This window comes from Myotis davidii, unplaced genomic scaffold (genome assembly GCF_000327345.1).
Source record: "Myotis davidii unplaced genomic scaffold, ASM32734v1 scaffold438, whole genome shotgun sequence".
NCBI classification, from domain to species: domain Eukaryota; kingdom Metazoa; phylum Chordata; class Mammalia; order Chiroptera; family Vespertilionidae; genus Myotis; species Myotis davidii.
The window spans coordinates 2,964,012-2,979,189 of NW_006290031.1; the positions used below are offsets into that span (position 1 = coordinate 2,964,012).

Genomic DNA, 15,178 nt, shown 5'->3' on the forward strand with positions numbered 1-15,178 from the left:
CTGCGATTGGATTGTTGGGGGTCAACGCCTGAGGGCTCCCAGTATGTGAGGGTGGGGGGCAGGCTGGGCTGAGGGACACTCCCCCTCACCCCCACCCAGTGCACGAATTTCGTGCACCGGGCACCTAGTGTAAAATAATACAACATTGCCAAATAATACAACATTGCCAAATAATACAACATTGCTGCAACATTCATTGGAATAGCTCACTGGATAATGTAATTGGTAATATTAGCAGAATACTACTCACTGTTGAATTTCATTCAACAAATTACTTGAGTGCCTAGTATGTTCTTGATATTTTGTTCTTGTCTTTTGTCTTGATATTTTTATTGCTGTACAGCAGTACAAATATCAAGACAAAAGACAAGGTCTCTGTTCCTATGGAGGTCACATTCTAGTGGAGAAAGACAAGTGAACAAACAGTAAAAACATGAACACTTACAAAGGACTGTGCATAGAACAGGGCCTTGTGAATGTGTGATGTAACTGGTTGGCTATTTTAGACCAAATGGTTGGAGAAGAGTCTCTTAGAATGGGGCATTTAAGCTGAGATGCCAATGTCAAGAAGGTCCAGTGGGAGCAGAGTGCAAAAGCCAAAGGGGGGAAACAAGGTTGGCCAGGTGCCTACAGAAAGGTGCAGAGGGGTGGGTGTGGTTTGAGATCCAAAATCAGAAAGGTAGGTAGGAGCCAGATATTGTAGAAAGATCACTCTAACTGCATTTGGAAATTAATTAAAGTGGACTTGTCTTGGTTTGTGAATATAAAATACAATATACAGATGGTCTATTATAGGATTGTATACCTGAAACCTATATTAACCTACTAGAGGCCCGATGCATGAAATTCGTGCAAGAGTAGGCCTTCCTTCCCCTGGCTGCCAGCACTGGCTTCCCTCTGGCACCCGGGACCCCGGCTTTCCTCTGGCTGCAGGCAGGTACCCGGGGACCCGGACTTCCCTCGCAGCCCTGGCTTCGTCCAGAGGTCGTCTGGAAGGATGCCCAGAAGGATGTCTGGTCTAATTAGCATATGATGCTTTTATTATTATAGATATCACCCCAGAAAATTTAATAAAAAATTAAATTTGAAAAAAAAGGGCAACTAATTAAAGTGGCAACAATGGAGGCAAGGAAACCAGTTAGGAGTTTACTATAGTAGTGAGAGATGGCTATAGTTAGAGAGGGTAATAGTGAAGATGGAGAGAAATGGATGGACTGGCTGGGAATGGTGAGGGAAACTGTTATATCTTTAATTTGATCACAACACTAAATTTTGTTCATGTACAATCAGTTTTCTGTGGCTCAAAGGGCCTTTCATATCTTTCATAATCAGAAAAAATCTTGTTATTAAAAATTATTGCAAAACGACTATTAACAACATATTGGATACATACTGCTTTTTGGTTTTAAGAACTCAGTGGATCTTCACATTTATGGTTTGCCTTTCAAATTCCCACTTGAACAAGAAGAAACTAGTTCAGTTTGTTGCCATCTTGGAAACACTTCTAAATCAATGGAAGCTAAATTTCAAGATGAACTTCAGAGAAAGTAAAAGTACCTCTGCCCCCAAACTACTCCATCAAAATCTGCAGAACAACTCCAACTGATCATCTTCATGAATAGAATTTATTGCAGGAGTTTATTCTTTGATTATCTCTGATTTTATGAAAACAGAAAGCTTTAATTAGGGTAAAACATAGCAAGCTTTGCTCATCTAGTGTAAATATAAGGAGATAGTTTAAAACCACATCCTTACACTTCATTGGTTAAAAATGTCCTCATTGATAAATGGTAAAAGCCTGTTTGTGGCTGTCTGGCCTTTTGTAGTTCACACATTTAGAAAATGCTAACAAGTAAGTAATTGAGAGGAATGTGTCTCCTAAGCAGCTGTTGGAGAACACTGCAAACCAGACAATTTTCCCAGATGGCACAATCACAGAAAATCCCTAAGACTGCTTTGAGAATAAGGATAGCAAAAATCTACATAGAGAAGCAGAGAGCTGATACTACTGGGTTTGGAAAAGTGGATAAACTGATTGATTTATGTACTGATAGATGCTGAAGACTTTGAAAGCAAAGGTATCATTTTAGCTCTTTAGGTACTGGGACTTATAAAAATCCCACAAAGAGAAAAATATATTTTTCATTATAATTTTACCTGTTAAAATATTGAACAGTTACCTCAACTATCCTTCTTCAGATCAAGAAAGATGCATCACATTATGGGGTAAGGTAAAAAAGCAAGAGGCAGAAAAAAATATATAGTATGAGCCCACATGTGTTCAAAAGGAGAGTATTCATATTATATAGAAAATACACAGAAGGATACATAGGAAACTAAACAGTCTATTGTGATTTTTTTTATTTTAATAGTGCATTCATTTTTACTTGAAAAATTTTTTAGAAGTATCACATTTTAGGATAGTGAATTTGACACTGGTATTGTAACCAGAAAAACACACACATAAAAAAAATAACAACACTTAAAATCTTCTGTTATGAACAAATGCTCTTATATTTACCCCTATAGAAATATATCAAATCAAAATATAATTGTGGTTCATTACTATTTCACTAAAGTAACATATGAGACCAAAAAAAGAAAAAGCAAGGGATGAAATGAAAAACTTCTTAGAGCTATAATTAAAAGCCAGTAATAAAGGATGAGAAAATAAGGAGGGGAAAAAAACCTCAAACAACTAACTTTCCAACGAAGGAATAGTAGTAAGTTCAAGAGGTGATTTAGGCTCAGACACTTAAAACTTGAGATTCAATTCAAAGAAGTACTTACCTATCTAAAGAACCATACATAAATTTTAAGGTTTGGGCAACATTTTCTATCATATTCCTTAGCTGAGGAAGAGGAACTCTAAAAAAGGTAAAAACATTTGTTTATTTGTAGCATAACCAAATGATGCATATCTGAAAGAAGCAGACCAAGTTTGTAGCCTCTGCCCAGTTCCTTAGCTGGGCTTCCTCTCCCCTTCCTCATGGCCTATGCTGCCTTTATCTTGACATTGTATTTTGTTTTTCTTTTGCCTTCTGGGATACTAAAACAATAAAGACAAATGATTTACCCTAAAGTCTCTTATTATGGATGTTCCACAGTTTTTGTAAACCCACACTTGCAAAACAACCCAGCTTTTCATAATCCAACCCACTGGCCTTGGGCAGTCTCCTAGCAGGGTCCTGTGCTATTTTATACAAGCTACTTGAGCATCTGTGGATTTTGGTAGCCATGTAGGGTCCTCGAACCAAAACCCTGCAGATAGCAAGGGACGACGATAGTCCCCTTTTAGATAGATAAACACACATTAGTTTGTTAAAGAGAGCCATCATTTAGCGTATATCACAACACCATTATCCCATCGTGTTAAAATTCTGAACCCCACATTTATGATAGATCATGTCTCTGAAGTCACCTTCAAAACATAATCCATTTAATATTTTTCACTGTAGCCTGTTTGTGATGTTAAACATGCCCATAAACTGTCTGATACTCTTCCTCTCGAGATGGAGCTTAATTCCTTCCCTTTGAGTGTGGGCTGGACTAGGTAACTCACTCTAACAAAGAATATATATGGAAATGATAGTGTCTCTATTCTAAAACTAAGTTATAAAAGGTCTTGCATCTTCCCCCTTTCTCTATTTTGGATCTTGCTGTGGGGTAAGCCCAGGGACATGCTGTGAAGAGGCTCAAGCTATCTGCAGGTTTTGGTTCTAGGACCCTTCATGGATATCCAAATCCGCAGGTGCTCAAGTCCCTTATATAAAATAGCATAGGAGACTGCCCAAAGCCTGTGGGTGGGTTTATGAAAAGCGGGGTTGTTTTGCAAGTATGGGCTTACAAAAATTCACATCACATGAACACACAGTTATTGTACTAGTCCAACAGACCTTTAAATCGTAAAGCTGTTTAAGGAGTTTGCCTTTTGACGAAAATGGCATAATTTTAATGAAACAGACTACGTTAGCAGTATTTGAGAAATGACTTTAAGGTCAATAAAACCCTCAACTTACTCTTCAGCAGGCAGGCCAATTAACAACAACTTGTCAGATTCTTTCCAATAAGCCACATGAGTTTGTTTCCCATTTAAAAGAAGGGACGAGCTAAGAAAAAAAAAAAATAAAGTTAGAATATCTTTAAATGTTTTAAGATTATAAAGTCATTCAGAAAAGATTGCATATGGTATGATTTAAGAACTGCATGCCTAACAAGCACATTTCTTGGCATATCCCTAACTGCCACACAGAAAGGATAATCGCACAACAAAAATATATTCTGAAGTAGTTTTTAAAAACCTCACAAAAACTCAAACAAAAGTATACCCATAACAGTAATAAAAAAATAAATAAATAAGAAAGCTTCCATCCCAGTGTGTGAATTTAATATATCAGGTCTGATGCCTGCGTATGAACTTGCTTTACTAAAGAGATTACAAAAAAAGGAAGACATGGTCCCAGCTTATAAGGTGATATTCAATATGGGACACAGCTACATAAACAAATAAACAAATGTAAGTCAGATTTAAACATGTTCCTTAAGGACACTATTGGAGTGATGTCATTTTTACCAGAAGATGGAAAAAGGAAAGTTAAAGCCTAGAAAATCCAACTTGACATTTTATCAGTATTTTAGGCCTCTTAAAATTTGAGATAAACTATTTTTGTAAAGTCAAAGATTGTTGAAATATTAAGGAAGAAAATAGCTATACTTCAGAGACTTATTGTATGAAAGAAAAACCAATCCCAAAAAAACTTAAAAGCTTTTGAGCCTCCACTTCCCATAAGTTAACTATGGAATCTCAAAGTCAGGGCTGGTTAAGTCAGTGTAGAATGGTATACTTTGTTGTATAATTGACTATATGATGTATTTAATTTTTCCAAAAATTATTTGATATCAGTCTTGCTTATCCATCACTGAAAAAATTTGCACAGATGATATTGCATTCTAAATATGCCTCCTAAAGTATATTCTGTATTTTTCTATCACTGTTGCAAGAATCATAAGAAAAATAAGCACTTAGTCATTCTTACCAACCACAAAGTATTACCCACCCAGCAAGATAACAATCAAGATAAAATCACGAAAAAGCCAAAACTCATCATAATACCATGCTTAAGAGATACCACCTTCATAAAATAAGTTCTAAAGTATAGGTCACTGGTCCAACTTTGTGATTTGAAGTGTACCAGAACACCCAGATCTACAACCATATTATTGAGAACCGATACTTTAAAAAGATAACTGGTAGAAATAACTTAGGTGAGAAGCAAAGTAGGCAGATATAGCTACATTATAGATACTAATATATTTGTATGATAGATATTTCTATTAGTATTTTGTCAGAATCAAGGTAAAGAGCTTGAAAGAAAAATAATTAAAGCTAAGTAAAAATCAATTATTACCTAGTAACTTGTGTCCCAGTTACATTTTCCAGCATGTCACACAGTGTGAGAAATATCCCTCTCACACTTTTAAGTTTCTGAGATGCATCAGACACTGGGTAATGATAAAGAATTTCTTGCTGTTAAATGAAAACAAACAAACAAAAATGATCACACTCCTCAAATTTTCCAGTCATTATTTTTTTGTCATGGAAAGTTCAGTTTGTATTAAGAAAAGAACAACAATAAAAAGAATCTTTTCAGTTTCAATAGTTTTACTCAAACATAAGAAGAGATATATGCTTAGAATTTTAACGCAGTTGAAAATATAAGTTAGAGACTGTCAAAATTGGTCATGATGTCAAAATATATACTGAATAGGACACTAATTAGTTGGAATAATTTCAAACAATGTTTTAAACTTTAATCCCCTTTACAATAATTTCTAACATGAATATTTTATTATATTTCATTATACAAATATTTTTACACATATGGTATCTGTGTAGATATCATATGTAACTTTTAGGAGTCCTTAAATTTAATTACTTTCATACTGACTTTAAAAGGATCATCTTTGTCATTTTTGGTGAATTTGTTAAATTATTAAATCTTTATTTAGCCCCTAAACAATACTGAAATTAAAAAGTGAGAACACAAAACTACATTAGAGTAATGCAGAAAGGAAGAAAGAAACATTATAATATTATAAATTTTGAAAGGGTTTTCCTACCACAAATTAATCTGAATGAAGTCTTTAAAAAACAGCACATTTTAAATTATGTAAAATACTAGATCTATAGGATAAATCTCAGCATGCTTACTACTTTTCAATTTTCAAGAAGAGCCTGTTCCCAGGAAACATGAAGTTTTAACAAAATAACAAATTTCAAAATCAGGATGTGCACTGTGCTAGAACTTTTACCAAAGGGATGAATCATTCTGGACCTCATTTTTTGCTGTTACTTAAAGCAACATGACATTTTTCTTACAAGGCAAATAAAAAGCAGGCAAAATACAAATTTCCAGATAGAAACCTTGGAGAATTCAGAGTAGTTTCCACTAATTCCGTTTAATGGCAATATGCATAAATATTAATAGAGCCACTATTAAAAGCCCAAACTCTTACAATATTATCACATATTTTCCTTGGTTCTCTCTCTAAGACTGTTCTACTTCTTGCTTTGGTCTCTTTTTACAAGAAGTAATTATGTGACATGGTATGTATATCTTGGCAACTTTTACATTAGGACAAATATAAATAATGACAAATATACACATCTGCTTTTTGTGCTTATTAATAAACACATTCGATATATGCAAATTGCTATGGAATGTGTTGGCCATACACTCTGCCTAACAACTCAAATCTTCTTGCAATATTTTTAGCGTAAAAACAGTTAAACACTTTATCTCTAGAAATTAAGTCAAACATCAGTTAAGATCTTCTGTTATGTCTACTTATACATTTAAAACTTTGCTAGTCAATAAATGTATTGTATGTAGCCAAATAACAAATACCACTTTAAACAAATAACCATATTTCCTTTGATTCATTTTGTGAAATTTCCAAATCATCTAATTCAAAGAAAACAAGCTTTTCTTAGATATGTAACTCACAGGAAAACAAAATGACCCTATGACATCTTATTGTAAGATAAGTCATACCAGTAAAGAAAGGTCCTTTGAGAAAACCTCTATGCCAACTGCTGCAGAACCAGTCTGGAAAACCTCAGTTAACGCGCCGGCAAGCTCTACAATTCCTAACCAATTTAATTAGCTGTATTTTTCAGCACTTGCTAGCAGCATGCATTTGCAGCAACTCCCACTCTATTCAATGAGAATAAAAAGCCTCTCTTGATCACAGTGTTGATACAGGACTGTCAACAGACTGAGAAACATCTACGCACTTTCCCATGGAAAGAAAGGCAAGGATGGCAAAAGGCCTCAGCAGCATCCTACTCTCAGACAACCTAGAAAGAGGCAGAGTGCTACCATCCCAGAAACTTACTGTGTGTTTTACACAATAAATGGTTAAACGTCTCATTTGTTTTAAAGATATAAAGGACTATTCATGCATGCAAGAAATTAGAATGATTAACTCTAGGTCTCTAGGCATTTCAGAACAGAGAAAATAATAAAAATATGTATAAGTAAACCCCTTCTTTTCCTTTTGAATCAGTGAGTAAATTTTGATATATGAAGAAAGCAACCCAGGGAAATACACCCCTTGTGTAAAATGGCTTTGGCACTGAGGATACAGACTGCAAAGATTTCAAAAGCAAAGAAATGCAAATTAGGTAAAACCTAATTTTAGATCCCACTTCTGCTCCAAGCACTATGGTAAACTAGATGCTCTAAGCAACTCCTGTGTTATAAAACAACTAGATCCATGACCAAAACATACTTGTTTGAACTGCTGGATAGGTAAGAAGTAGAGGGTTTCCAAGGACTCCCTCTCCATACCCTTCCACACCCCCTTCCCCACCACTGCAGAGCAAGCTGGGGCCTCAGCTGGGAGTGGGGAGTGGTGGGCAGAAAGGCAGAGGCAGGGCTGTCCTGAGGGCTGATGCCTACCATATTTGAGCAGGACAGTGAGCACTGGACTAGTGGCTCAGGAGATGAGCTAAGCCTAAGCCCAGTGCGTTACACCTAGATCCGTGAGTAAACCCCAGGCCAGTGGCAGAAGCAGAAGCAGCAAATTCTCTCTGAAGGAACACATTCCCACTTTAGAACGTTAGGACTCCCAAAGATAAAATCAAGCAGTAAGTTTCACCAATGACCTCCAAGGACGTAAGAAGACAAGTCACCACAGTCAGAGTCCCCTCAGGACTTGGAGATAGTGGGGTGGGTAGATTCAGAGCAGAGAACTCTGTATGAAATGCTTACAGAGATAAAGTTTGGAATCACTAAGATGAGCAAGCAACAGGAGACTACCAGGAACAGCACTGTAGATCTGTATGCGTATAGTTAGAAAATGTTCAGAAACTCCTAAAAATAAAACTGCAAATATTAAACACAATGGAGAGGTTAAAAAACACTATGGACATAGCAGAAGCTATAACGAAGAAAGAAAATAAAAGACATGTCTTACAGAGGAATGGCAGTAGATTTAATAGCAATTATGGAAGTCTGAAGACAAAGGAATACTTTGATTAGAGAAAAAAATCACTTTTTACCTAGCTGGCATAAGCAATATACCATGTCTTACCCCATCTTCTTCCCGGCCACACAGGAAGACTACATTTCCTACCTCCTTGTATCAGGAGAGAGCATAGAACTAGTTCTAGGCACTGGAACATGAGCAGAAGTGATGTTGCTACTTTGAAGCCAGGCCTCTGAAATATGCCAGATGTTCCGGCTTGCTTCCACTCTTCTCACATTGGCCAACTGGATGCAACAGAGGACTGGGAAGCTCTTGGGAAGAATGGAACCACTAGAGGAAGGGCTGGGATCACAGAGCCACACAGACAGGAACGTTTACATTGAAATGAGAAATAAACTTCCATTATGTTATCACTGAGACAAGGGGGTTGTTTATTATAGCGACTGGCCTATTCTGACTAATACAAAGTAGAATTACAGAACTACCTTTCAGGAAGGGGTGAAAAACACATCAACAGATAAATAACAAAAACAATTTATCAGGAACAGACTTTTACTAAAAAGGAATTTCTAACATATATGTTTTAGGAAGAAGAAAAAAATACCATGTAAAGACAGTCTAAGATGTAAGAAAGAATGGTGAGTAAAGAAATTGCTAAGCATATATGTAAATTTAAAGAAGACTCATCTCTGAAATATGTAATTTTATAATATACGATTTATATATTTTCATAAAGTATAAAATATAATAATTATTAGTAATAACAGTATAATTGTGCTAATTTGTGGAATGAAAAAAAATGATGGCACTAAGATATTGATGACAATAGCATGTAGGTGAAGAGGGGGATGATTGAAATTAAGGCATACTAAAGCCTTGAATTATTTTGAAAAGCGATGCAGATAGAATTTAACTTTAGAATCTTGTAAGACAAATGCAATAAAAAGTTAAGAGGAATCACACATAAAAAGAGAACAAGAATAATAATGATACAAGCAACCCAAAATAGGTAAGGAAATATCATAGAAGCCTGGCCAGTGTAGCTCAGTGGTTGAGTGTCCACCTATGAACCAGGAGGTCACGGTTTGATTCCCAGTCAGGGCACATGCCAGGGTTGTGGGCTCGATCCCCAGTAGAGGGTGTGCAGGAGGCATCTGATCAATGATTCTCTCTCATCTTTGATGTTTCTATCTCTCTCCCCCTTCCTCTCTGAAATCAATATATATTTCCAAATATGTATTATGGAAAACCAGTTCAAACAGAATTTTTAAAGAAGACAGCAGAAACAAATTCAAGTATTTCACTAATCTCTACAAATGGACTCACTGAGCTTGTCAGTTAAAATTTACTGCTATTAGATGAAGCAAGCCGAAACCAGTTTGGCTCAGTGGATAGAGCGTTGCCCTGCGGACTAAAGGTCCCAGGTTCGATTCCGGTCAAGGGCATGCACCTTGGTTGCAGGCACATCCCCAGTGGGGAGTGTGCAGGAGGCAGCTGATCGATGTTTCTCTCTCATCGATGTTTCTAACTCTCTATCCCTCTCCCTTCCTCTCTGTAAAAACTCAATAAAATATATTAAAAAAAAAAAAAGAAGAAGAAGCAAGAGACCTACCCAAAACATATGAAGACAGAATGACTGAGAAAAGTGCTCATGCTTCACTCAGAAGACTATACAAGGTCCTCTGTTTTCCCTGCACTTTTGAGAAGACTCACCTCCTCCTTTGAGGTCTCGGAGTCCAGCTCCAGTGTGAGATACATAACCACGTGAGGGGTGTTTAGCACATTCTGCTGGCTACCTTCAATCTCTTCTCCCCATAGAAGTTTGACTAAATCGCCTTCTGTTTTCGATTGTGCGTTTTTCTGTCTCAGTTGAGTCGTTTCCTTTTTCACAGCATATGCATTTTCTAATGTCAGCTTCACCTTTAAAAATTAAAACAACACGCTGATATTTCAACAAGGGAAAACCAGCTGCAGCTTTCGCAAAGCAGGCTCTGTACCTGCACATACACTCAGGTACACACAACATGCAGAGGCATCTTCCCACAGCATGGGCTCCCCGGTTCCTCGCCCAGTGTCCGGCACACAGTAATACAAATATTTATTGAGCAAGAATGTATAATTCTCTGTTCAAAATTTCATTTGTTTAAACTTAATAATTGTATTGTAAGTATTGACACCAAAAACAAGAAATGACACCAAAAACAAAAATTAGTGTGATCTGACAGTGTAATAAAGACTAATACCACATTATGAGCACTGACTCCTCTGGGGAAAATAAAGGAGATTCGGGATTAAAAGCAACTTCCAGCTCTGGCTAGTGTCAATCAGTGGTTAGAGTGTCGGCCTGTGCACCGAAGGGTCGCAGGTTCCATTGTTGGTCCTGGGCAGGTGTGGGAGGTAACCAATGTGTCTCTTTCACATTGATATCTCTCTCTCTCTAGTGTAATAAAGACTAATACCACATTATGAGCACTGACTCCTCTGGGGAAAATAAAGGAGATTCGGGATTAAAAGCAACTTCCAGCTCTGGCTAGTGTCAATCAGTGGTTAGAGTGTCGGCCTGTGCACCGAAGGGTCGCAGGTTCCATTGTTGGTCCTGGGCAGGTGTGTGGGTTGCAGGTTCCATCTCCCATCCTGGTCATGGAGTGTGCAGGAGACAACCAATCAATGTGCCCTTCTCACATTGATGTTTCTCTCTCTCCCCTTCCCTCCCTGCCTTTCACTCTCCCTAAAAACCAATGGGAAAAATATCCTCAGGCGAGGATTAACAGCAACAAAAAGCCCTACTAGCGCTCCTTTCAAGTGACGTGAGGTTCAAATGTTCTCTCAGACATTCTTTGGGGTCCTTTAAAGGCTCAGGAGAGCAAAGAACAATCAACGTGCTGGATCTTGGATCATGGCCTAAATAAGATCATCTATCAGTTTTATCATGCAGTTTTCATTTCATGGCCTGATGTCCAACCAGTTTGGTAAGTGTCCAGGGCATGGCCTTTTTCCAGATGTTGAAAGGAGCTTCCACTCCTCAATTACCTTTCCTTGACAAAGGAGCTAAGTGTCTAGATGCCCGCTGGCCAAAGATAACTCACTCATCTTAAAGCATCAGTGTTTATCTTGACTAAAAAAAGTTAAAGAATATTTAAATACCGGATTTGTGCACTGGTGGGTCCCTTGGCCTGGCCTGCGGGGATCTGGTTGAAACCCGCTCTCCCACATCCCCTGAGGGGTCCCGGATTGCGAGAGGGTGGTTCTCAGGTGACACACTCTGGAATTGGGCTCCCTCCTCTCTGGTTCCAGGTGTGTCACCTGAGAACCGCAGCTGCCAAGTCACCACAGCTCAGCAGCTCTTGCATTGAGCGTCTGCCCCCTGGTGGTCAGTGCATGTCATAGCTACTGGTCAGAGTGCTCCCTGGTGGTCATTGTGCATCATAGCTACTGGTGGGACAGTTACTTAGGCTTTTATATATACAGACTAGAGACCCAGTGCATGAATTCGTGTACCAGTGGAGTCCCCTGGCCTGGCCTGCAGGATCGGGCTGAAACCGGCTCTCCGACATCCCCTGAGGGGTCCCGGATTGTGAGAGGGCACAGGCCAGGCCCAGGGACCCCACCGGTGCACAATTGGGACTGGGGAGGGTCTAGAGAGGTTGGCCAGCTGGGGAGGGACTGTGGGAGGGCTCCAGGGCATGTCCGGCCCGTCTCGCTCAATCCCCATCGGCTGGACCCCAGCAGTAAGCTAACCTACCAGTAGGAGCATCTGCCCCTTGGTGGTCTGTGCACATCATAGCGACTGGTCAACCGTTGACTATCTGCCCCCTGGTGGTCAGTGCACAGAATAGCAAGTGGTTGAGTGGCCTTAGCATATCAGCAGCATATTACACTTTGATTGGTTGAATGAACGACCGGACACTTAGCACATTAGGCTTTTATTATACAGGATACTTAGTTTTATTAGCAGGGACATCATCATAAGCTAGAGAGGCACAAAATATTCCTATTTAAAAGTGACCAGACTATAGATGAGTAAAGCGAACATTCTAAGTGTAATAATCCATAACATTTTAACATTAAATACTAATATACAATGATTATTTTAAAATTAGATTACATTTTAAAAGTAAAAAAATAAACTCATGCTTATCAAGAAAAATGTCTGCTCAATATGTGTATATTAAGTTTACTGTATACTTTAAAAATTACATTGTATAACAGATATATACAATTTTTATTTGTCAAGCATACCTCAGTAAAGCTGGGGGCGGGGAGAGAAATCTGCTCAATATTTAAAAACAGATAAAATTGTTTGTACATAGTAAATTGCATTTAGGGATACAATATCTAAAAACTATTATCAAGACAGTAGTAATCCCTATTTTTAGAAATGTATTATTCAAGGCCAACTTTAAATATATGATAAATACTAACACATTAGGAACTCTTTGTAATAATGAGCTTTATTTTTATGTTTTTATTAAAAATGTGAAGCATGTTATTTGAAAAAATTCATTCATAATCCCACCAGCCCATCCAACAACTGTTTGCATTATACTATAAAATAAATAAATCTGCCCCAATGAATAAAACCTTCCAAAAGAAAAATATCTAGGTGTCTTTTTTGTTGGCAAGGAGCGACTATGACTGTGTTAAATTTTGCTATCTGTAGCTATTGGTGGCATTTCAGCGGCACTCAGTTACCTTTGTCTACATAAAGTCAATTAAGTCACTTAAGCATCTTTTCTAAAATAAGTCTCAGAGTTTATTTTAGTAACAAGTAGAAAAGAAAAGAGTCATGAAGTCTAAACTCATCAATATGTATACATTCAGAATAAAGATAAACTAGGTCACAATTAGCAGTAATCTGTGTAGAGAGCAGGAGGGGAGAAATCCCTCATGAAATTTTTCTGAGGCCTGGTGATATCTTTCTTTACAAAACATTTAATATCATTCCAAATGGAAAAGATCAAACTTTATTAAATTTTTTGTTTTCTGTAAATCTGATATTGAGAAATGGACTCTTGATATTAGAACACTGTATCAAAAAAGGCTGAGTATAAAATTAGCATATCTGGGGGAGGGATATTAAGCAAACTAAACAAAAATATTAAAAAATTACAGATCCTACGGAACAATCAAAATTTATCTGATGGAAATTAATACGGTTAAGGTAAGGAAGAGTTGAAGAGACATTGTTTTAGGAATGATCTTCGAAGGATATAAAAAACAGTGTTTGGTATGAGGTTTTGACCTAAACAAGCAACATGTAAACATTATATGGCCTGAAAAACTATTTTATGAGGGTGGCATCTGTTCCAGTGGGTAATGCTCTCAATATCTGTATGCAAGAATACAAATATAAACATGAAATCCTTGAGTAAGGATCTGATGAAGCGAATGGCCTGGGGGTCTGGAGGTTCTTTTATCTGAGTTTGAGAATTTAGGAGTATCCAAAACAGAATATATGGGAGCCTTTGATGATGTTCCTTGGAAATGCAAGAAATCTAGAATTTGGGGAAATTCTGAAGCACAGAATTTGTGACAAACTAGATGGGAGCTTTGAAGACTGTTCCCCTGGACACTGGGTTTGGGGGAGGAGTGGCTAGGAGGGGGTGGAAGCTGGTTGCAAGAGCAGGAGAGGAGTGACCTCCTAGGGAAGCAGGCATCACAGAGACAGGCCACATGGGCTGGAGCGTCTGTGAGAGCTGTACGTCTTTTCTAGATGAGATTCTTGTAGGTGGAGAGGTCAACTAGGGCGTGATTCCCCAGAAATGACAAAAGGAAATGACTTAAAATAACAATTCACCAATTTTACTTTAGGCAGCAACAGCAACCTAAAATTTAAGGCTGGTTTGCTATGCTTCATGAAGAACAAGATACTTGAAAACCAACGTTAATGTTATACTTGGCACACACCAGCACTTCTTTCCTGTGGTACACAGACCTTTCCCCTTACCATGACAAAAACTTAAACCAACACGCACCACAGAACCATCCATTAAAATTCTTTAAGGAACGACTTTAGCCGGCATTCTTCCAATTTAAGTAAAGTTGGCTCTATATTTCAAAGATAATTATACTTTAGCAAGACATTTTGAAAAAGGTTACATGTTAAGTAGCTATAAATGTCAGGAAATCTGGTTGCCTTGATGAAATAATAAAGGGTGAGATAGATAAGCAAGTGAAGAGTTAAGAGTTAGCTATTTTTAAAAAGGGGGTTGATATATGTAAATATGAGGATATTATGTTTTATGGGAAAAAACTTTTATTAAGAAACATTTAATATAAGGTAGTTTATATGAAGCTTCTCTAAAAAAGGATTCCTGTTGTTCTTTCATAGCCATTCACCTATGACACATTTCATGGTTCCTCATTTCCTGTCTCCCTCAAAACTGTTTCTGATTGGCGCAATTTCCCCATCCTTCCTTTCCTCCTTCTCTCCCAGTTCAGGAGAGGTTGTGTCTTTCCTCAGGTCTAGGGATGTGCTTACTGTAACTCCTCACTTCCCAAATCTTGTTGCTTTAATGATCCCCTCTCTCTACTTTTTTTTTAAAAATTAAATCTTTATTGTTCAGATTATTACATTTGTTCCTCTTTTTTTCCCCATAGCTCTCCTCCTCCCAGTTCCTACCCCACCCTCCGCCCTCACTCCCCACCCACTGTCCTTATCCATAGGTACATGATTTTTGTCCAG

General features: G+C 37.7%; 1 protein-coding gene across 1 annotated transcript in view; it reads right to left on the reverse strand.

The window, feature by feature from the left end:
• Positions 1–15,178, reverse strand: part of INTU (inturned planar cell polarity protein) — a 60,983-nt gene that overhangs the window by 30,143 nt on the left and 15,662 nt on the right. Inside the window, 4 exon segments of the mRNA XM_006762825.2 lie at positions 2,791–2,868; positions 4,020–4,109; positions 5,409–5,527; positions 10,207–10,413. Coding sequence (XP_006762888.1) covers positions 2,791–2,868; positions 4,020–4,109; positions 5,409–5,527; positions 10,207–10,413 — 494 coding nt within the window.